A 22,235-nucleotide genomic window follows, 5' to 3' on the forward strand; every position below is an offset into this window, starting at 1 on the left:
GCCGGGCCCAAAGAGTCATGGTAAATGGAGTCAAGTCCAGTTGGAGGCCAGTCACTAGTGGCGTTCCCCAGGGCTCGGTGCTGGGGCCGGTCCTCTTTAATATCTTCATCGATGATCTGGACGAGGGCATTGAGTGCACCCTCAGTAAGTTTGCTGATGACACCAAGCTAAACGCTTGTGTCGATCTGCTTGAGGGTAGGAAGGCTCTGCAGGAGGATCTGGATAGGCTGCACCGATGGGCTGAGGTGAACTGCATGAAGTTTAACAAGGCCAAGTGCCGGGTCCTCCACCTGGGATGCAATAACCCCAAGCAGAGCTACAGGCTGGGAGATGAGTGGTTGGAGAGCTGCCAGGCAGAGAAGGACCTGGGAGTGATGGTTGATAGTTGGCTGAATATGAGCAAGCAGTGTGCTCAGGCGGCCAAGAAGGCCAACAGCATCCTGGCTTGTATAAGAAACTGTGTGACCAGCAGGGCTAGGGAGGTGATCGTCCCCCTGTACTCGGCTCTGGTGAGGCCGCACCTCGAGTACTGTGTTCAGTTTTGGGCCCCTCGCTACAAGAAGGACATCAAGGTGCTTGAGCGGGTCCAGAGAAGGGCGACGAAGCTGGTGAGGGGCCTGGAGAACAAGTCCTACGAGGAGCGGCTGAGGGACCTGGGCTTGTTCAGCCTGGAGAAAAGGAGGCTCAGGGGCGACCTTATTGCTCTCTACAGATACCTTAAAGGAGGCTGTAGAGAGGTGGGGGTTGGTCTGTTCTGCCACGTGCCTGCTGACAGGACGAGGGGGAATGGGCTTAAGTTGCGCCAGGGGAGTTTTAGGTTAGATGTTAGGAAGAACTTCTTTACCGAAAGGGTTGTTAGACATTGGAACAGGCTGCCCAGGGAAGTGGTGGAGTCACCATCCCTGGAAGTCTTTAAAAGACGTTTAGATGTAGAGCTTAGGGATATGGTTTAGTGGGGACTGTTAGTGTTAGGTCAGAGGTTGGACTCGATGATTTTGAGGTCTCTTCCAACCTAGAAATTCTGTGATTCTGTGATACTGTTCAGAAACTCATAACATTATATTTCATGCCCTTGCCCTTGCCCTCACTTTGCAGATGCAGAGGAATAGGCTATACGACACCAGTAATCTCATTTACTACTATCAGTTTGCCACCTTAACCCAGTTTGCAGAAGGCCGTCATTATCCTCCATCTCACAAACTTCATACATTTTCGCTGGAAAAAAAATAATTCTGAGCCATAACAATACTGCCAAAAAAAAAGGAAATGCTTATTAATAAATGTCAACAGTGGAACAAGTTCCCTCTAAAATTGCAGTGCTAGTAGCTAAGGTGTTACTGCTATTGATCTGTAATCACTGCTCCGGGAACAATCAAGAATACTGAACATGAAGCAAGAACACTTTTTTTTTTTTTCATTTGACCAGAAGAAGAAACCTTGCAAAATAAATTTAATTTGGGTAGAAGAGTGATAATTAACATGCAATACAGCACTAAACTTCCCAACAGCTTAGGGCCAGAGGTCAGCTTGCATTTTTATACATTTACAATTCAATATTTCTAACTGTTTTTATCCATGCTTGCTGACTATTCTCAAAAAGATTAAACTCCTATAGTCCTCTGCTTCAGAAATGTGCCATTGCTCAGCTTTTTATTCCATAATTTACTAACATAATGAGAGATACTAAATCACAAAATTACAGTTCTTGAAAACTTGTGAATGTGAGGACTTTACTAAAAAAAACACTGGACTTCTTCTTCCAGCAAAATAAAGGCAAACTCCACGTGCTGGACAATATTCCCACACTATTTTGATGACAGCAAACTTCTGCTTAAAATGAAACTGTTCTTTGCAAAAAAAAAAAAAAAGTCCTAGTACTGGGGCAATACTGCAGCTGCACCTGGGCTTTATTGCTGTGAGGTACAATACGCTGCTAAACACAGCACGTCTGGGGAAGTGGATGGTGGAAGTGGGACCTGTTTGCCCTTTTGAAAAGGTAAATGGGAAGCACCAAGGGTAATTCAGCAGCAGGATGGCTTACCAGGTCAGAAAGTCTTTCCTTTAACAACTTACCCAAATTTCAAGTTTGCAGCCAACTGTCCTAGTCTGTACTGTTCCCCAGCACCTGCGACTGCTATTTCATAATTCAGGCTAACTAGGCTAAACAGCGTTTCAAACTTCTTCTTCCACTGCTTAGATTCTTTTATTCCTATAGCAGGTAACAGTGACAGTAAAAGACAGTCACAAAATGATAGACTGTTGAAACACTGAAACTTTTATCATTCATGTGATTATCATTTATATAGTTATTTTCCAGAATTCTAGGAAGTATCCACTGGAACAGCTTCAAGTATCCTTTCAATAAAGCACAAACACCTTCAATGAAGGAAACTATCCAGCGTGAATACAGAGGAGAGATCCCAAGTCGAATTCCCCATGCAGCTACCTCGATGTAAGCAAGGAAATCATTAAGGACAGTGATGCTTCGGCAGGGACAAGACCACTTGGTTCCCCAGGTGGCTGGGTGTGCTTTCCCTGTTGATAGTGAATGAAAAATGGGATGGCCATTCGCTCACTCCAGCGTTTCGGACAGGGGGCTAACTGAGCACCCCGAAGCCTTAAGCCTGTAACATTAGGTGCACTTACAGACATGTTCAGTCAGTTTGCCCTAATTCCTGCTATCCTCTTCCTTCCCCATCTCCAGACTCACACCCTGAGCTGGTGCACACACCAGGTACACCACCACAGCCTCTAGTGCTGAATGGAGGCGAGAGATTTTGCTCCGAGTTGGACACCCGAACCTTTCAGACTCAGAATCACGCTCCGACTTCACAAGCTTCGCTCCCCACCTCCCAAGCCCCTCGGGCTGCAGCACCCCCTTCCCCACTGGGGCCATGCCCTGCCCCTCAGGGCTCCCCCCTCCCCCAGCTACCCTGGGGCTCCCCCCCGTCCCCGTGGGCCAACCCCTGCCCGTCTCCCGGAGGCCCCTCCCCGCCGCCGGGGCCCTTCCGCCCACAGCCCGCGGCGGCGGAGCCCCCCCCCCCCACCTGCTCCCGACCCCGGCCCCGCCCGCCCTTACCTGTGCCCGGGAGCCGAACTCGGGCGGGCGGCGAGCGGTCGCCAGCCGCGCCGGGGTCTGCAGGTTGATGGGGGAGCTCTGGGGGAGCTCCACGCCGCCCAGCCCGCCGTTGAGGTGCGCTGTCACCATCGCGATGGGCGCCTTGGCCGGCACGACGGAGATGGCCAGGTTCTGCGCGGGGTTGCCGCCGGGGCTCCCGCCGCCGCCGCCGGGTGCCTTGAGGAGCGCCGGGACGACGCCGCCGCCTCCGCCGCCGCCAGGCTTGGCGCTGCCGCTGGCGCCGCTGCCCACCAGCAGAGCCGCGGGGCGGCTCCGCACCGCCAGCTTCTGCCGGGGGAGAGGAGAGAGAGAGAGAGGGGCCATCGTCACCGGGACGAGGAAGGACCGGGGCCCCGCCGCCCGCCCGGCGATGTCCGAGGGCGGCTGCCGCAGGGTGGCGAGAGGGGGAGGCCGGGCCAGGGCTCGTGGAGCAGAGCCCTCCGGCTGAGTTCCTCTTGGGCTCACCCCAAACGCCGCCCGAGCCCTTTCTCGACTCCCCTTAAACTCTCCCTCTTCTTCACAGCTCTGCTTTCAGGTTGCTCCAGAGTGGTTCCTCTCGTTTGTAACACCAACACACTTGTTACCATCTAGGTAGGGTATCTCCTCTAAGCACTGTTTGAGATTTGTACAGCCACTGTGAAGCTGCCGTCTGGTGTCCGCTACTGCTGCTGTCTGGTAGTTAATCCTGCAAAGGTTTCTGCCCGTGTTTAACTTTATTCACAGCGTGGTCCTGAATTGGCTTTAGTGAAATTGCATCTACTGTGTAACCTTCCAGGAAGGTTCCACATTTGTAGGTCTGCTGCTGTACTAGCAAAGCTATTAAGAGTCTTGTCTACTTGATTAAAATACTGCATATATGTGTATGTGTGTGTGTATAAACACACAAGTGTGCTTAGTTCTTTTAAGAACGAAGACTGAAAACTGTTCTGGGCATAAGCAGAAGCTGTGTAGTACAAAACAGATGTTTAAGGAAATACCTACCTTCTTCCCTTTAAACCTGCTATATACTTTGAAGCTATAAAGCCTTAGTGGTCAAACATGTTTGCTCTAGGGACCGTAGGTTTTGTGTTTGTATGAAATTAAAAGCATGCATTTTATTAGAGATAGCTGCTTCATTTTTATATAAAGAAATGTGTGTTTTTTTTTTCAATACATCAACATTATTCTAGTAACTGTGACTTCATAGAAATTGTTTTAAGCTTTGTTTGGTTTTGCTTCATGCTTTTTTTTTTCTCCATTAACCTAACAGTCATCCCAGGAACCAGTGGCAATGCTTTCCGTGTCATCTTTTAAAGAAGAAGGGAGAATCTTTACTCTCAGCACAAAAATACATCTGTCTGTCAGTTTTAAAGTACTTTAGTGAAGGTTAACAGCTCAAGTGCATTTAATGTGTGTGCAGAAAGTTACTTATGACAAAATTCTGTAAAACTTGCATTTATCTGTTCCACTGGTGCTCCTTGCACTATCTCACTGTCCTGGTAGTATGTTGTTCCAGATGCAAAACTACTGCATGCAGGACAGCTGAACACTGCCTCTTCCCAACTCTACTGAAAACTTCCTTGCATGGTGGCTTACAGCACAGTACAAAGCTTTCAGATTAAGATTTCAGCTTTGTGGTTATGTCTTTGTTTTATGTCACGTGAACACCGCTAAAAGCTTACAGATGGCATGAAAACACTGTACTCTGTTACAGGGATGTAAATCCATTACTTAGAGTCCAGTGGAGTTAGTCCAGGAGTGAAATCCTAGCTCTGTTGCAGACAACCAGAGTTTTACTGCTGACACCAGTAGCCCTGTGACTTCTTTTTCGTGCGGCTAAGACCACTCTGCCCCTGAGGAGCCCATGTATTATTAAAATATATTTTAATGTTTGTCCCCCAAAAAGCAAACATATAGGTTACTAAATGAATGAACAACTTATGACAAATATTTGGTCTTACTGCACTGATTGCATATTTTCACTTAAATAAAACTTTTAATATGTAATCTCCTAATGGCATTAATACAGCTTTGCCTTTTTTTTCTCAGGCAACAGAAAACATCAAAGCAAACAAATCTCCAAGATCCCAAAAGATACACAATATGTGGCAGATCAGTGGTACAGGCAAGTAAATAAGTAGGAGTAGATTATTACTTTCCTGACAGAATTTAATAGCTAGTAATTGCTTTTTCTCTTGTTCCAAGAGGGGAAAATATCCTGAGAAGTACAAAAGCAGAAATTCTGCAAACAAACAAACAAAATAAAATCACTACTCAAACAACCATCTGTCTATTTTCTGCCGTTCTCCCTACGTACATTAACAATGAGTTAGTTTTGTGACTCTTTGCACATGATACGTGTTAGTGTTTTGTCAATAAATTGAAAAAAATGTCTACATGTATTTATGGAACAAAAAAATATTAAAGGAAGTAAGTGCTACTGCTTGCTTCAAAGTCTAATTTGACATAAACATTAAACACTCAACATTGACTGTTCACCTCCTAGTGGAAAGCTTATGTTTTGATTTTGGTTCTTGACCTTTTGGAAGAAAATACAAAAAATACATGAATTCTGTCCCTGGGCTTGAAAGGACCAATCCACCCATGCCAGCTACTTCCACAGGAATCAATGGTATACGAATTTTATTTAAATAACTGCAAATTGTAGAAATCAAATATGAAAGCATACACAACAGATCAGGTGTTCCAGGTAAGCTTCCAAAAAGGAGTTACAGAAACTAGGGAAACAGAGATACGGAATCTCTTCTGTGTCTCAGTTAATAACTTTCTGGAAAAAAAAAACTTCAAAAATGTCCCCCTTAATCAGATTATGCTAGTAAGAGAAGAGAGAGAATGCCCTTTTTCTTTGTAAAGATCACTTTTACTTACAGAATCATAGAATGGCCTGGGTTGAAACTGACCTTAAAGATCATCTAGTTTCTACCCCCCTGCTCTGGGAGGGTTGCCAACCACTAGAGCAGGCTGCCCAGAGCCACATCCAGCCTGGCCTTGAATGCCTCCAGGGATGGGGCATCCACCACCTCTCTGGACAACCTGTTCCAGTGCCTCACCTCCCTGTGAGTGAAAAGCTTTCTCCAAATTTCTAACCCAATCCCCCCTGTTTTAGTTTAAAACCATTCCCTCTTGACCTATCACTATTGTCCTATCACTATCAACACATATAAACAGGCGTTCACCCTCCTGTTTATATGCTCCCTTCAAGTACTGGAAGGCCGCAATGAGGTTTCCCTGGAGCCTTCTCTTCAAGCTAAAAGAGTCCAATTCCCTCAACCTTTCGTCATAGGAGAGGTGCTCCAGCCCTCTGATCATCTTAGTGGCCCTACTCTGGACCTGTTCCAAGAGCTTCATGTCCTTCTTATGCTGGGGGTCCCAGGCCTGCACGCAATACTCCAGGTAGAGGTCTCACAAGAGCAGAGTAGAGGGGGACAATCACCTCCCTTGATCTGCTGGACACCCCTTTTTTGATGCAGCCCAGGACATATTTCTGGACTGCAAGTGCGCACTGCTGGCTCACATCCAGCCAGCTTATTTTCCAAGTCCTTCTCCGCAGGGCTGCTCTCAAGTTCTTCTCCCAGTCTATATAAATACCTGGGATTGTCCCAGCCCAAGTGGAACACCTTGCACTTGGCCTTGTTGAAACTGATCAGGTTCTCATGGGCCCACTTCTCCAGGTTGTCCAGGTCTCTCTGGATTGCATCCCTTTCCTCTATTGTATTGACAGCACTGCTCAGCTTGGTGTCATCTGAAAACTTGCTGACAGTGCACTCAATTCCATCGTCTATGTCACTCATAAAGATGTTGAAGCGCACCGGTCCCAAGACTGACCCCTGAGGGACACCACTTGTGACCGGCCTCCACCCAGATGACCACAACCCTTTGGCTGCAACCAGACAACCAATTCTTTATCCACCTAACAGTCCATCCTTCAAATCCATACCTTTCCAAATTAGAGAGAAGAATGTGGTGAGGGACCATGTCAAAGACTTTGCTTAAGTCCAGGCAGATGATATATCCATCACCCTTCCTTTGTCCACCAGTGCCATCACTCCATCATAGAAGGCCACCAGATTGGTTAGGCAAGATCTGCCTTTGGTGAAGCCGTGCTGGCTGTCTCGGATCATCTCTTTATCTCATGCATGCCTTAACATGTCTTCCAGGAGGATCTGCTCCATGATCTTCCGAGGCACAGAGGTGAGGCTCACCGGCCTGTAGTTCCCCAGGTCTTCCTTTCTCCCTTTCTTAAAAATGGGAGTAATGTTTGTCTTTTTCCAGTCTCCATGGACTTCACCTGACAGCCATGATTTTTCAAACATGATGGAGAGCAGCTCGGCAACCACATCAGCCATTGCTCTCCACACCCTTGGATGTATACCGTCTGGCCCCACGGACTTATACACATCCAGTTTCCTTAGGCAGTGCCAGACTTGTTCCACAGTCACACTGGGTTGGAATCTGCTCATCTCACCGTCTCCTTGAGGTTCGGGGTCCTGACAGACATAGGAAACTTGATCACCAGTGAAGACTGAGGCAAAGCACTTATTGAGTACCTCAGCTTTTTCCATGTCTGATGAAGTCAGTTCTCCCATCTCGTTTATCAGAGGGGGAACACTCTCCTTGGCCTGCCTCTTCCTGCCTATGTATCTGTAGAACTCCTTCTTGTTATTCTTCACATCCCTTGCCAAGTTCAGCTCCATCTGTGCCTTGGCTTTCCTGATCCCATCTCTACACATCCAGACGACACCCCTGTATTCCTTCCAGGCTACACAACCCTGCTTCCACTTCTCATACACTTCCCTCTTTTCCATCAGTTTTAGCTGCAGATCCTTGCTCAGCTGTGCCAGTCACCCACCTCCTTTGCTCGATTTCTTCTGCTGGAGGATGGAGTGCTCTTGCGCTCTCAGAAGGGCATCCTTAAAGAGCTGCTAGCTCTGTTCCACTAATATGCCCTTAAGGACAGTTTATCAGGGGAAACCAGCCAGTAATTCCTTAAGCAGCTGGAATTTTGCTCTCCTGAAGTTCAGGGTCCTGACTCTGCTTTTTGCCAGACCCATATTCCTCAGGATCACAAACTCCACCAGGGCATGGTCACTACAGCCCAGACAGCCTCCACTCTTAACCTCTCTAATGCTCTCCCACATCGGTGAGCATCAGGTCTAGTATGGCTTCACCTTGGGTTGGTCCATCTATTACCTGGACCAGAAAGTTATCCTCAACAGACTCCAGGAATCTCCTGGATTGCCTGGAATCCGCTGTGCCACTACCCCAGCAGATGAGCTGGGTAGTTGAAATCCCCCATCAGGACAAGTGCTTGTGAGCATGACAGTTCTTACAGCTGAAGCAAGACCTCATCAACAGACTCCCCCTGATCAGGTGGCCTGTAGCAGACCCCAACCACTACATGTCCTTTACCAGACCAATCCTTGATTTTCACCCACAAGCTCTCAACCTGGTCATGGCTGTTTCTCAGGTGCAGCTCTTCAAAATCTATCCACTTCCTAACATAGAGGGCAACTCCTCCTCCCCTCCTTCCTCGCCTATCCCTTCTGAACAGTTTGTAGCCATCAACAACCATACTCCAGTCATGGGAATCATCCCACCAGTTTTCTGTGATAGCAACTACATCATACATGTAGTTCCCTACTGGTGGCCTCCAGCTCCTCCTGTTTGTTACCCATACGGCGTGCACTAGTGTAAATGCACCTCAGCTGGGCCACCTTTTGGGAGGGAGAAGCCCTAATACCCTCTTGACGATACTCAGGTGTTTCCATGGTTACCAACCTCTCATCAACCCTTGTGTCCTTCCTGCAAAATGTTATGTCACCCTCATCCTTCACCAAGACACAAGACTGCAAGGTCACATTCCTCACCCACAAGAACTGGCATGTTACATTCAGGCTCCTTTATAGTGTTCCTGTTTCCACCCCCACCCCCCTTCATGCCTACTTTAAAGCTCAATGAGCCCTGCCATACTCCCATCCTAAAATCCCTTTCTGCTGGAGGAAAAAGCTATTCCTGTCTGTTGTCAGCAGGCCTGGTCTCATGTAAATTGACTCAAGGTCAAAAAAACAAAACCCTGCCAGTGACACCAGGCTTGGAGCCAATTATTAACCCACTGGCTCATCATGTCCAGTCCCTCCTTATTTCCTATAACTGGAAGGATAGAGGAGAACATGACTTGTGCCCCTGAACCCTTGACCAGTTTTCCCAAGGCTCTGAAGTCCTTCTTCATAGCCTTTAGGGGAGTTCTTCCTATTTCATTGCTGCCTACTTGAAACAACAAAAGAGGATAATAGTCCAAGGGCCATACTAGCGAAGGAAGTTTCTTTCTTACATCTTTAACCCAGGACTCTGGGAGGCAGCAGACCTCCCTTTGTAGCAGGTCTGTTCTGCATATTGGGCCCTCCGCTCCCTTCAGCAGTGAGTCACCAATGACAATGATCCGGCTTTTTACTGAGGAGGTTTTATAACCCCATACTTCATACCCCCATGAGGGCATTGAAGGCATCAAAGTGCTGGCAGACACAAAGATTATGAGATGAGAGGTTAAAAAAATCCTCAACAAAACCTACATCTGCTGTATTCTATTTCTGCCAGTTTAATTAAAAGAATAATCATAGTTTTTAAAGAGCGAAAATCTTCATTTTGAGAATCAGGGAGCATAACATATTCTCTGATACTTTTGGAATGATGAATAATAAGAAACTAAACATGCCTTGGACACTGCAATGGAAAACATGCTGATATAATGGAAGAGAAAAAAGAAAGGAAGAAAGGAAGAAAGGAAGAGAAAGAAAGAAAGAAAGAGAGAAAGAGAAAGAAAGAAAGAAAGAAAGAAAGAAAGAAAGAAAGAAAGAAAGAAAGAAAGAAAGAAAGAAAGAAAGAAAGAAAGAAAGAAAGAAAGAAAGAAAGAATGTACTATTGGCTCTAAATGCTGGAAAGCAGGTCGCTGTTTCTTATCCACAGCATAACAGTCCTCACAATACACCAATTTTGAAGCAGCGCCTTTTCAATAGCAACACAACTTTCATTTTCACTGCAGGATGCCACAGGCAAACTGGAGTTTGAAATATGTATGCCAGTCACATGCAAACACACCACAATGTGCTGGAAAGCTGCCGCTTGTTTATGATTTCCTATCTTGTATGTGGCACAATCTCAACTATTCAAAACAGAGCTAATATTTTTTCTATATGTATCAAAATAGCCTTGGCCCTTCTATTTCTTTTCCCACGTAAGCCCCCTCCCCTCCTTTCCTCTGCAGGCTTACAGGTGAGAAGCCAGCTTCTGCCTCTCCCATCACAAAACGGAGACCTTTCTGCTCAGGGGATAAAGAAATGCAAAAAGCCATGGGAGAGAGGGGCTGAAGACACTTGTGGTGTCATGATACCCACCCTGAGCAGCACAATGCATGGCTGCACATTCTATAGCTGGGCTCCACACTGGCAGCACCGCTGCTTCTAGCGTGAGGTTGCAATTTCTTCATTTTTCCTCTGCTGCAGTTTCCATTGCTTCTTCAAATCCATACCAAGCTGATGCCGACTTTATTTTGCACATACATCTCAAATAAGAAGAATCTGGTCACGTTCTTCAATGGGGAAAGACCCTGCTATTGGCTACTCTTCCCTGCGGCAGGGATTTAAAACAGATGCGTGCCTCCCAACAAACCCTCATGTTTTCCTAGTAAAATATGAGACATTCAAGAAGGACCTAAAAAGCATTGTCCATCACATTTATATTTTAACACCTGTACTGGAGATAGAGACTTCAGTCCATTAATCTTTCGAGAATGATACTCTCCTGACAAAGCAGTTTCTCTGTGAAAATTTGCAATTGTTTTCACAGCAAGATCAATTCTTTTCCTTAGCAGCCCTGTGGCGGAGAGAAAATATCTAGCATAACCCCAAGAGTTTATTTAGCTTGCAGAAGAACAGCAATCTACTTTCAAACCAAAATGATGGCTTATCAATTAATAATTTGTCACTAAACATTTGTCACTAATCTGAAGCCCTGCATGGAAAACAACTGAACAGACTCCTCCAGCAAGGCAGGCCATGACCTCTGTTAATTTACTCAATTGTCACAATAAAAGTTACTTGAACAATGGAAATAATATTCTGAGAGTGACAACACACAAATAAACTGCAGACAGGCCACCAGCCATGGCACTTCAGTACGGTGTTGTAGGGTTTTGTTGCAGTCCTATGAATTTCCATGAGCTTATCATACATGTCCAAGCTGCTGCTTACATGCACCCCTTGATGCTGCCTCATCTGGGTTTTAATTCACTGCATGACTACTTTGAACACTGAAGCAGAAATGAGCGGAGTTTAGGCTGAGTGTGCATATACACACATATGTGGGTACCGAAAGGAGCCTAGGGGATGTTCATGGAGGAGCAGGGCCCCGTGGCCTGTGTTTTGTCTCCGGGCTCCCACAGAAAAATGCTTCTCATTGCATACAGCCCTGAGCAAGAGGTTGCCGGTGCCAACGACAGGACAACATAGTGTGCTTCAGTGCAACCAAGACTGGGGACACTTGAGTGGAAAAGTTTCACATGCACGTTCGTGAAACATAGCATTTTGATGTAAACTGCTCAAGTGGTGCAGCTGCAGAGTGGGGGAAGGAGGAGAAGAAGGAGGAGTAGAAGGAGGAGGAGGAGAAGAAGGAGGAGCGTTTATAAGGAAGCCCAGGGTAGTTGCTCCCACCAGTTTCCTCCCCATAACCCATCAGAACCATCAGAAAATATTTTTAATGAAACCTTCCTCCTCTTCCTCCCCCTCCTGCTCCTCAGCCTGGTGCTATGTGGAGTGGCGTGGAGCCCCCTTGGCTGCTCTTCTACCATTACCTAAGAAAGCCCATTCAAAAAAAAATTTAATTAGATGAGGAAGTAGTGACTTGCTGACTATGTGGAACTCGGGTGTTACTTTTGGGCAGGAGGATTCCAAAAACTACCTGAGGCAGGTATGTGAGTCACTCATACTCATGGGCAGCACTGCGCTGCATGGGGATTGACTTTTGGGCAAGCAGTGCTGAGTGGAACATGGAGGCAGAGAGGTTTACATGTGCTGAAGTACAATCACAGTATTATTGTTTTAAAGTTTCTTTTGTCTGATGGTCTGTTGCTTTCTTCTCTTTTTTTTTTTGGACAGCTTGCTGCCTGTCATCAGAAGAATGTATTCATTTTTCTCTATCAGATCCCAGTTAATTAGCCATCGCTGCAGCAGGCGCAAGGAATTAAATTCAAAGTGAAACTCATTCTAATCAAAACTGCAGCAAACTGGGGGTTTTGTTTGACTTTAACCTGAAAGTCAGTTATTGTACCACTGATGCACATACCACATTACCAGCTGAGTGCTTTCAGCATCCCTCTATCAGTGTGAAATATTTAATCGGTGCAAGGATCCAATCAGTGCAGCAGAGGGGAATCTAGTGTGTGCATTAATTTACTTTCAGCTGAAAAGCAGTAAAGCAGGTCAGAAACATATAACCTTCTCCCTTCCCCCCTCCTTCTTACCCTCCCAAACAAATGCACAGCACATCACGAGAGTTTTGGCGGTGGGGGAGGGAATGAAAGCCACCCCGGATGAATTCAGATTGGAGAGTCAGACAATAAATTACCCGTCTTGCCAAAGAACAACAAGCACTGCTGGGAACATAAGAGAGGAACAGCCCCCTCCCTAACATAACCTCAAAAATCCCCTTGCAAATTAATTACATTAGGTAATTGTTTTTTAATCTTTGACTCTTTCTAAGCTAAAAAGATGGCTGAATGATTAGTCCTTCTGTGTATGACGTTAATTAGAAAGAAAGCAAATGCCAGGAAATAATGAATCAATTTTTCTATTAAGGTGCAATGGCTCTGGGTTTTCTGACCAGGCATGTTCTCCAGAAATGGCTTCCATTAATATTATTAGTATTAAAAACCTCATTTAGAAGCATTACCAAGCTCTTTTACACATCAGCAATTCTATATATTGCAGAAGCATATTGTAGCTAAACAAAAACTTTTCCCACCATCAAATTTACAACCTATTCTCTGAAGACCAGCAGGGTGCTTATCTCCATGAAACCCAGCAAGACTATCTATACGCGATTTTCTTTCACAAGGGACCATTCACAATGTAAACGTGGCATGAACAAAACTTGCACACCCTTACCAACTGAACTGCCGTGCAGAAACGCAACAACAGGCAACAACTGAAGTTGCACAAAAAAGCTCACCCCGGCTCACCAGGCTGATGTCGCCAAAACTCTGGGGGTGGCTGCTCTCCTGGGCAAGGCAGGAATGAAGAATTAGCAAATCTATGTTAAGGGAGAAATTTCAAGAGTGGTAAATACCCTAATAATGGAAACAGTGGGCTTATAAAAGCACATACTCACTCAAGTGCAATTATCCTTTAATTTCTGAAGCCATTAAACAGCTTGCTGATGAAAAAACAAAACAAAACAAAACAAAACAAAACAAAAAAAACACCACATTTTCAACTGTATAGCTGACTGGCAATCCACTCGTCAAAGCTCTGAATTATCCGCTTAGTGACTTGTAAACAGCAGTTTTTAACTAACAAGGAGTAGGGGAGAAAGAGGACGATATTTAATGAGAAAAGTCAGATTCATATGGTAGAACATTCTGGAAGTGCCCGTGTGTCTTGAAGGAGAGGAGGAGGGGGAGCTGGATTTTTTTATTTTTTTTTAGTAACCTCACAAATAATCCCTCCTCCTTTCTCTCTCTCAAACCATGTCAATGATCAAGGAAATGAGAACAAGGCGCTTGATTCACAGCTGACTCTCTCTTCTTGTTACATCAGATCAAGAAGGAGCAGTGTAACAGGGGGGCTGATTTCTGCAGGGGAAACAAATCTACAAGCTGGCATTTTGTCTCCTACTCCTATTAATTAGCCCACTTTTCTGTCAGGAAAAGAGCTTTTAAAACTTGCAATAGAGTTACCTATATACACAAGTGTGCCCACTCATGTACACATATATAGGAAATTTAATATTATGCATGTGGGATAAACCTCTCCTGAAAAATCCTCAAGGAAAGAGTGGCTTGTTTCAGATTTTATTTGATGGATGGATCTCCGTTCTTTCCCTTAATCCCAAGAAAAACTGCACAGTACACCACTAATAGTGAGATACAGTCCCTGCTAAACCCCCCGTTAATGATAGCCTTTGGATGGGCTTCATTGTGTTTGGGATTGGGTCCACAGGAGTGAGGCTGCAGCTCAGCCTACAGAGCTATGAAACGCTAATTTTAAATCCAAACTTACAACAAAGAAAAACTTGGGCTTGATCTCACTTTGAATAAACCAGAAAGCATGCAGGCATCCTCTTGGCAGGTCACACGGAGATTTAAATGGCTCCCTGCTGTGTAATGCGGGTTCTCCACTAGCCCCAAAGCTGGAATCCTACTTGCCATTAGCAGCTCAAAATTCACATCCTTTTGCTGTTGCCAGCTCAAGTTTCCCATGATTTGCCACGTCCCAAGCATTCACAAGGACTGCATTCTTCTGGTGTATTTAATGATAAAAGAGAAGAAAAGAGAGGAGAGGAGAGGAGAGGAGAGGAGAGGAGAGGAGAGGAGAGGAGAGGAGAGGAGAGGAGAGGAGAGGAGAGGAGAGGAGAGGAGAGGAGAGGAGAGGAGAGGAGAGGAGAGGAGAGGAGAGGAGAGAAAAAAGAAAAAGACGACACAAACACACACAAAAACAAGTCTCCCCAAACATATATACAAAAAACAAAACCAGAGTGTACACAATATAAACACTAATGTGCTTCTAATTTAAGTTTTGAAAAAACAAAGGCAGAGTGATTAAAGGCCAGGAGCATGCAGCTCAGCATATGGAGCCACTGTAAATGCCCTGGTACAAGTTGAATGTTCCCATTGTGTGAAAGACTCATTCATTACAGCTACAAGATGTAGTGCAGCCATTTGCATTTTTAGAGGGGCATCTTGTCATTTTTAGATAAATCATGGGATCCAGACCCTTTTAAATAGCATCAAAGCCCACATTTCTTGATATCCTATCTCCCTTTGTTTTGGTACTCTACTTCACTGTTTTCTTTTCCTCTGTATGAATGTCATTAAACTTTGCATTCTAGTATGTCTCCAGACCCATACCTGAACTCAGGGGCTTCTGGTTTTTGCTTAAACATATGTGTGACTTCCTATGATCAAGCAAAGCAAAAAGAGATGCAACGGCATGCAATCAGAAAAACAAAACAAATAAACAAAAAATTAGAGTAATTTATTATATCCAGTTCCAAACCTGCTGCCTCCTGATTCACGCTCCCTTCCTGCATCCTCCTTCCCCTGCCTTCCTACCCCAGATCTAGTAATCATTTCTTTGATTCCTCCCTCTTCACCCCATCTTAAAATTAAATTTGCAAATGCACATTTTCCTTGGTGTGGCAGAAAGAACTGGCAATACTATTAACTAAGCTAAATCATTTTTTCTTTTTTTTTTTTTTTTAATTTTTCTTTTTCCCAGATAATACAGAATCTTCCTGAAATGAACAAATGTAACTGTGAACAGATACAGACTTCCCATGGGATCAAACCATCAGTTCCTCGGTATACATATAAAGCAGAAAGAAGTTAAATGGTTGCATTTCCCCCCAGGGGAAGGCAGAGCATCAGTTGTGAAATATTCCCATCAGAAATTCTAGATAAGTTACAAAGAAAAAAAATCCCTGCCTCCTCTCCAGAACTCGTATAGAAATTTCCCCAGGACTTCTGCGTATGCACATTTCATCCTGACAAGCATCAGCTTTTAGTATTACTGCATTACTTGGGAGTGATTACTGTTTTCCAGTGGCAGGCATATTTGCATGTTGCTCATGAAAATGCTTGGAGCAACCTTTTAATTTTCCAACGCCCCAAAGTATAGCTTTGGTGAAAGTAAACAAAGCACGCCCACAAAAAAGCCCAAACTGAGTGCCTCCATTTAGGTGCCTCAACCCAAACCCAGCCACTTGTGCCCACACGGGGAGCTGCCAGCTGGCACTGAAGCAAAGTGAGTGTTGGTTTGTGGCTTAGGCTGAGCTCAAGATTTTGGTGCAAAACCTGAAGTTCGGAGGACAGGGGAGGAGGACAGCATTATGAACAGGTTTTTTTGGAAAGCATGGGGACTAACAGAGCTGTCGTTCCACCAGTTTTTATATTAGCACCTCCTGCTAATGAAGAGCCCATATGTCCTGGCAGCACGTCGAGCAGTATCCTTCCCCTCTAGCCTCTGGCTGGACCTGCATCTACTTCTGGTTAAGCACAACAGAACTGAAATCTAATTGGAGGCATCCCCTGAGATTTAGATAAATCCTTTTGCCTCAGCTTCCCCACTTGATAATATATAATTCTCATAAAGATGCTGTGAAAGTTAACTGGCTAGCATCTATTAAATACTGTCTGTTCACTACTAAAGGTAAATTAAACCATATGATCTCATTTTAATCCAACTGGATAATGGCTGCCATATCAAAGGTAGTGCAGTATCACACTGTATATCTTGTCTACTGATATTTTCTAATGTCAACCCAAGGAATCCTTGTGGAGATGAAGTTGAGTCCTCACAGGTCCAAGTATTTTTCTGTGTGTGTGCAGGCCTGGCCACACGCTGAACTAAGTGGAAGGCACAAAGTTAATTGTCTTTTCCTTTCCACAAGGTGCACAAAAAGCAATCAATAGATCCAGAAATGCAGCAAAGCCCAGCACCAGAGACGACAAACATGCAACTGATAGCTAGTAACAAGAGGTGCTGCAAGTCTGAGGAAGAAGGTGCTCAAGGAAGCTGGAAAGAATGGAAGGAGACATACAGGGACCATGTTAATCACAGTAGAGCTCTCTGAGCTCAGTCTGTCAATGGACAAAAAAGGTTAAAGTGGCAAGTCTGAGAGATTTTGCTCCTGCACTGTAAGATAAAATAACTTATTATAAATTATTATGTGGAATGCAAACAACGGGAACTGTGCCAGGTGCTTTGCAGGTGTAAATTGGAAGGATGAGTTGACAGGTGTAAATTGGAAGGATGCATTGACAATGGATTTCCACTGTCAAGGCTACTTCGTGATACACCTTAACAATGACAGCCTTTCTCTGTCCTTTCCCAGGATCTCTGAGCACCCCAACATCATTCATTGAAACCCCTTTGACCCAAGAAAACATCTTCAGAGGTGGCAGCTCAGAGTACACCCATGGAAAGAAGCTGCAGGAGTTAAAACTGAGGCCAGAGAGACATGGTTACTTGACATAACAAGTCAAAGTCAGAAATTGTACCTTGACATCACAAACCCCAAACTTTGGTCATCCAGACAGCACCCTCACTCCACTCTTCCTTCATATTTGCTTTAGTTGCACCACTTCATTTGTCATGTCAAGGTACTTTTCAAAACCTGGACAAATGGCTATCACCTGATCAAATATACTCCCTTATAGAAGTAGAGGGTACTGGAAATCAGGAACTCCAAGCTCTCTCTCATGTGTCCAGACCACTGTACAATTTGCTACTTTTTAAATGGGGAACATACAATGATCTAGCTCCTCTAGTGACATGGCTGTTTTAGGCAGATTTAAAAAACAAAACAAAACAAAAATTATTTTCCCCTTAATCTCCCTAGTCTGACAAAGAATGCTGTGAAAGTACATTCATATGAAAAATCAAAAACAAACTTTTACAGTTTGAGAACCACAAATAATACCACTTGTCTAGATACAGGTAATTGATCAGTCATAATAAGAGGGGGATGCAGCATATAACATTTTTCTTTTAATGAGACTTCAGAGAATGCATAAAACAACAACAACAATCTATTTAGAATGACTGAATTGTACAAATATATTAGCAGAAGTAGGAAATATTGGGCAAATTTAAGAAACAAGGCAATGATATGCTTTCACTCTAACTAAATGGAAATTCAAATGATAAGATAAGGGAAAGAAAAGTATATGGAAGCAGTGTTGGCAAAGAATATTAAAAAGAGACAAAGGATCTGCTAATGAAGGACTGTGTAGATCTTAAAATGAAACTAAGACTCTTCACAACCATTATTTCAGAGGCCAAAGAGAGAGTAACAAGCAATAAATAATGCAGATCATGCCAATGGCAGTAAATAAAATAGAACTTAGAGGAGAGAATGAGAAAGAACAGACTGGGCCCACTTCAAAACAACAATAGGAAATGAACACAATGGATAAGGAGAAAGCAAGGACACACTATACAGTAACTCTGCATTTACCTCCACAAATAAAGATGGAGATGATTACATAGCACATAGATAAAACAGAAATTATCTGGAAAATGTAGATGCTAGTCTGCAGTGGTGACTATCTGAACTAGTTTTTAAACTACTCTCATGAACAGAGTCAAGAGAAAGACAGACATTTTGTATGTTGATTTTTTGCTGTGATAGTGGCAAGCACTTAGATACTTCAGCCACAGGGGCTATATAGGGAGCTACACAGAGTGACACAGATCTGTGTGTATACTTAGAAAGTATTCAAGGGCACAAAAGAAAGGCTAGAAGAGAATAAGAGAAGCTTCAACAAACTTTTTCACAACTTTGTTATATTTAAGGATACGAATAAACAATGCCCTCTTGGCCTTATTTCCCATTGTGTGCTATGGAGTGCAAAACATCATAGCCACTTATTACAGACTCTACCTCAATCAGTCACTCAGATCCTTTGCCTGAAACATTTATCATAGCTGATAGCTTTTCTTCTGATAAAAGCTATTGTGCAAAGAAGCTGAACACAAAAAATCACAGGATGGCCAGTAAAAGATTGCATGCTCTGCTCTCTAGTTCTGCAGTGCCTCCACTTTTTCTTTTCTTTTCTTTCTTTTCTTTTCTTTTCTTTTCTTTTCTTTTCTTTTCTTTTCTTTTCTTTTCTTTTCTTTTCTTTTCTTTTCTTTTCTTTTCTTTTCTTTTCTTTTCTTTTCTTTTCTTTTCTTTTCTTTTCTTTTCTTTTCTTTTCTTTTCTTTTCTTTTCTTTTCTTTTCTTTTCTTTTCTTTTCTTTTCTTTTCTCTCCTCTCCTCTCCTCTCCTCTCCTCTCCTCTCCTCTCCTCTCCTCTCCTCTCCTCTCCTCTCCTCTCCTCTCCTCTCCTCTCCTCTCCTCTCCTCTCCTCTCCTCTCCTCTCCTCTCCTCTCCTCTCCTCTCCTCTCCTCTCCTCTCCTCTCCTCTCCTCTCCTCTCTTCTTTTCGCATTTCCATTTGGGCTATTGTCTTCTTCTGGAAGAGTGGAGCATGTTACATCTTGTCAGAGTAGAAGGCAATGATTAGGACATGCCGTGGAGTACTGTGGCATGTTTGTGATGCAGCCTCTAGAGATCAAAGTTCAAATATAGGTCAGACCATAAGTGGGAAATAAAAAAGTAGGCCTTGTTCTAGTTCCCATGCTCCAAAACAATCTTGGGTGTAACCCTCCGTCCTGGGACAAGATTTGCTGGCAGTTGTATGAATTGCAAATATGTGATGTAGAAAAAGAATGGGGCAAATAAGGTACAAAATGAAGATTTGCTCATTCCACTGGATTCTAGCTGAGCAGGTGGTGAGGATGTTAACAATACTCAATGTGGTAGAAATACTTCTCAGCTCAGCTTCTCTACTGATACCGTGACTGCATCCAGCCTTGCATTATTTTATTCCTGCTTTCACCTCTGCTTTTATTCGTTTATTTTCTAAACTAAAGCCTCTCAGGGAACTGTGGAAAAATAAAATAAAGCCCTATAATGATGACATTCTCCAGGAGGTAAGTGTTTTACCCAACACTGTACTCCAATATAGACTGGCAGTACTTCCAAAGAAAGCTATCTCCTGGCTTCTTCATCCTCCTCCTGTGCTGCCCCCTCTACATGACTGCATCAGCATTTAGCTAGCTGTGCAAAAGAGCAGGAACTCCTACTAATTAAAGCTAGTCTGGCAAAGAAATAATGTAAGTTTTAACTCAGACCAGTTACCCACCTCAGCTAACACCCTAGCTGGAAGAACAACAGGGCCAGCACCACAGGAGGAGCCAAGCAGGAGGGAAAAACACTCTTTCAGAAAGAGGGCTGGTGTGGCATTTGGGCAGCTATGGGCATTGGTAACCTCACAATTGACTGTGAGGAAAGTGGAAAATATAAAAGAAGGGATTAAAGAATAAAAGAAAAAAACAGAGTACGCAGAATTGCTCATTAAGACAAAGCATCTTGGCTAAAGGTACCAAGTAAAAAGCCACAGTGCCTTTCACCACTAGGCCAACAAGTTGCTTCCAGCAGTAATCAGTGCTCACTTTCTTCAGCTAGGTGTTTAGCAGCCCGTGTGGAAACAGTCCAGTTTCCAGCAGACAGCTGCCTACAACATAACCAGTAATAATAAGCAGACTCAGCAGAGAGGCTAAGGACTGCATGGACACAGTGAGTAAATTACCCTCTCAACCCTTAGAGGATTATAGGTCTCTGTCAAGTCATTCAGATCTAAAATTTGACCTGTCTTAAAGCATTTATAGCTTGCTAGGGAATACATTCCGTATCCTCAACAGCCATTTCAAAGAAAATAAATCTCTTGATTATAAAAATGCATTTAATAATTCTACTAACAATTTCCTTCTGCAACCAACTTTTACCAAAAAAAGATTATGTACTCCTAATTCACATTTCAGCTTAATATTTACTAACATCCCCGTTAGTAAGCCCTAACAAATACCACCCTGAGACTTATGCTGACATGAGAAATCAAAACCACAAGAACTAGAGCCATCAAAAAACCAATTCAACAGAAATGAGTAAAAAAATCATCCAAATGGAAAGGGAGAGAGCAGACAAGGAAAGACCTGTTTTCAAGAAATAGGACTTCAAGTGAAAGATATTCAAACCTAAGAATTTTTGACAGTAGTCTTTCCAGGAACCAAAAGCAAGATATGCTGGAATGCAGCGCTGTGCAAGGCTAAAGGGAAACACATCTGATTTTTTAACCAAAAAGTTAACCAAAGTTAAAGGAAGAAGTAATTACAGCTTCAGTGATACTTTCTTAATGCGAAGATGCACGAAGTGGCAAGACACAAAGATTGCTGAATTCAGCAGTGGCTAATCCTATAGAGGGGAAAAGCAATCTGTAAATGGAAACTTTTCAAAGCTGGAAAGAAAAGTGAAGCTCCTGTGTATTTTAGTGGTAAGCACGACTGAATCTCCTCCTATCTATTATTTCAGTATTATCCATTAACATCACTGCACTTAAGAGCTTATCAGCATTTCCTTTCAAAAACTCAAATGATAAAGTTTATTAGTTGATTGCTTATCTGGGGAGGGCATGTGTCCTGGTTTTAGTTAGGACAGAGTTAATTTTCTTCCTAGTAGCTGGTAGAATGCCGTGTTTTGGCTTAGGATGAGAAGAGAGCTGATAACACACTGATGTTTTAATTGTTGCAGAGCAGTGCTTACACCAGGCCAAGGATGTTTCAGTTTCTTGCTCTGTCCTGCCAGCGGGCAGGCTGGGGGTGCAGTAAGAGCTGGGAGGGGACAGACCCAGAACAGTGGACCCAAACTGGCCAAAGGGGTATTCCATCCCATATGGCGTCATGCTAAACAATATATAGGGGTGGCTAGTCGGGGGAAGGAGGGACAGACTGCTTGGGGTTAGGCTGGGCATCAGTCAGCAGGTGGTGAGCAATTGCATTGTGCATCACTTGTTTGTACTCATTATTATTAGTAGTACTATTATCATCATCATTGTTATTATTATTAGTTATTATAATTTTCCTGTCTTAATAAACCGTCTTTATCTCAACTCACAGGCTTCACTTTCCCATTTCTCTCCCCCATCCCAGAGAGGGAGGGGGGAGGGTAAGCGAACGGCTGTGTGGTGTTTAGCTGCCGGCTGGGTTAAACCACAACAGTCCTGATGAACAAAAGATGGCACACATGTTGGAATAGGACACATACATTCATATTGGGCCAAGGAGATGGAAACAGTGCCTCAGAAGTTGTGATTCCTACTCATCTTCCAAGATGTATGTCTCTGCAGTTCCCTCTTCACTGATCATGGTAACTGCAGATTCAACACTGCCACACCTCCAGCTCATAGTGCTGCTAGACTACAGAGACAGAGGAAACTTCTGCTTTAGTTTATATGCTCACTGAGCTTTAT

At 43.8% G+C, this 22,235-nt stretch overlaps 1 protein-coding gene across 4 annotated transcripts in view; it reads right to left on the reverse strand.

The window, feature by feature from the left end:
- PHF21B (PHD finger protein 21B) overlaps positions 1-22,235 on the reverse strand; it is a 179,497-nt gene that overhangs the window by 64,200 nt on the left and 93,062 nt on the right. For all 4 annotated transcript variants that reach the window (XM_084505839.1, XM_084505840.1, XM_084505837.1 and 1 more), the window contains one exon: positions 3,080-3,406. In XM_084505839.1, the coding sequence (XP_084361965.1) occupies positions 3,080-3,406 (327 nt within the window). The remainder of the gene's footprint in view (positions 1-3,079; positions 3,407-22,235) is intronic.

This window comes from Aythya ferina (genome assembly GCF_964211825.1).
Source record: "Aythya ferina genome assembly, chromosome: 1".
NCBI classification, from domain to species: Eukaryota; Metazoa; Chordata; class Aves; order Anseriformes; family Anatidae; genus Aythya; species Aythya ferina.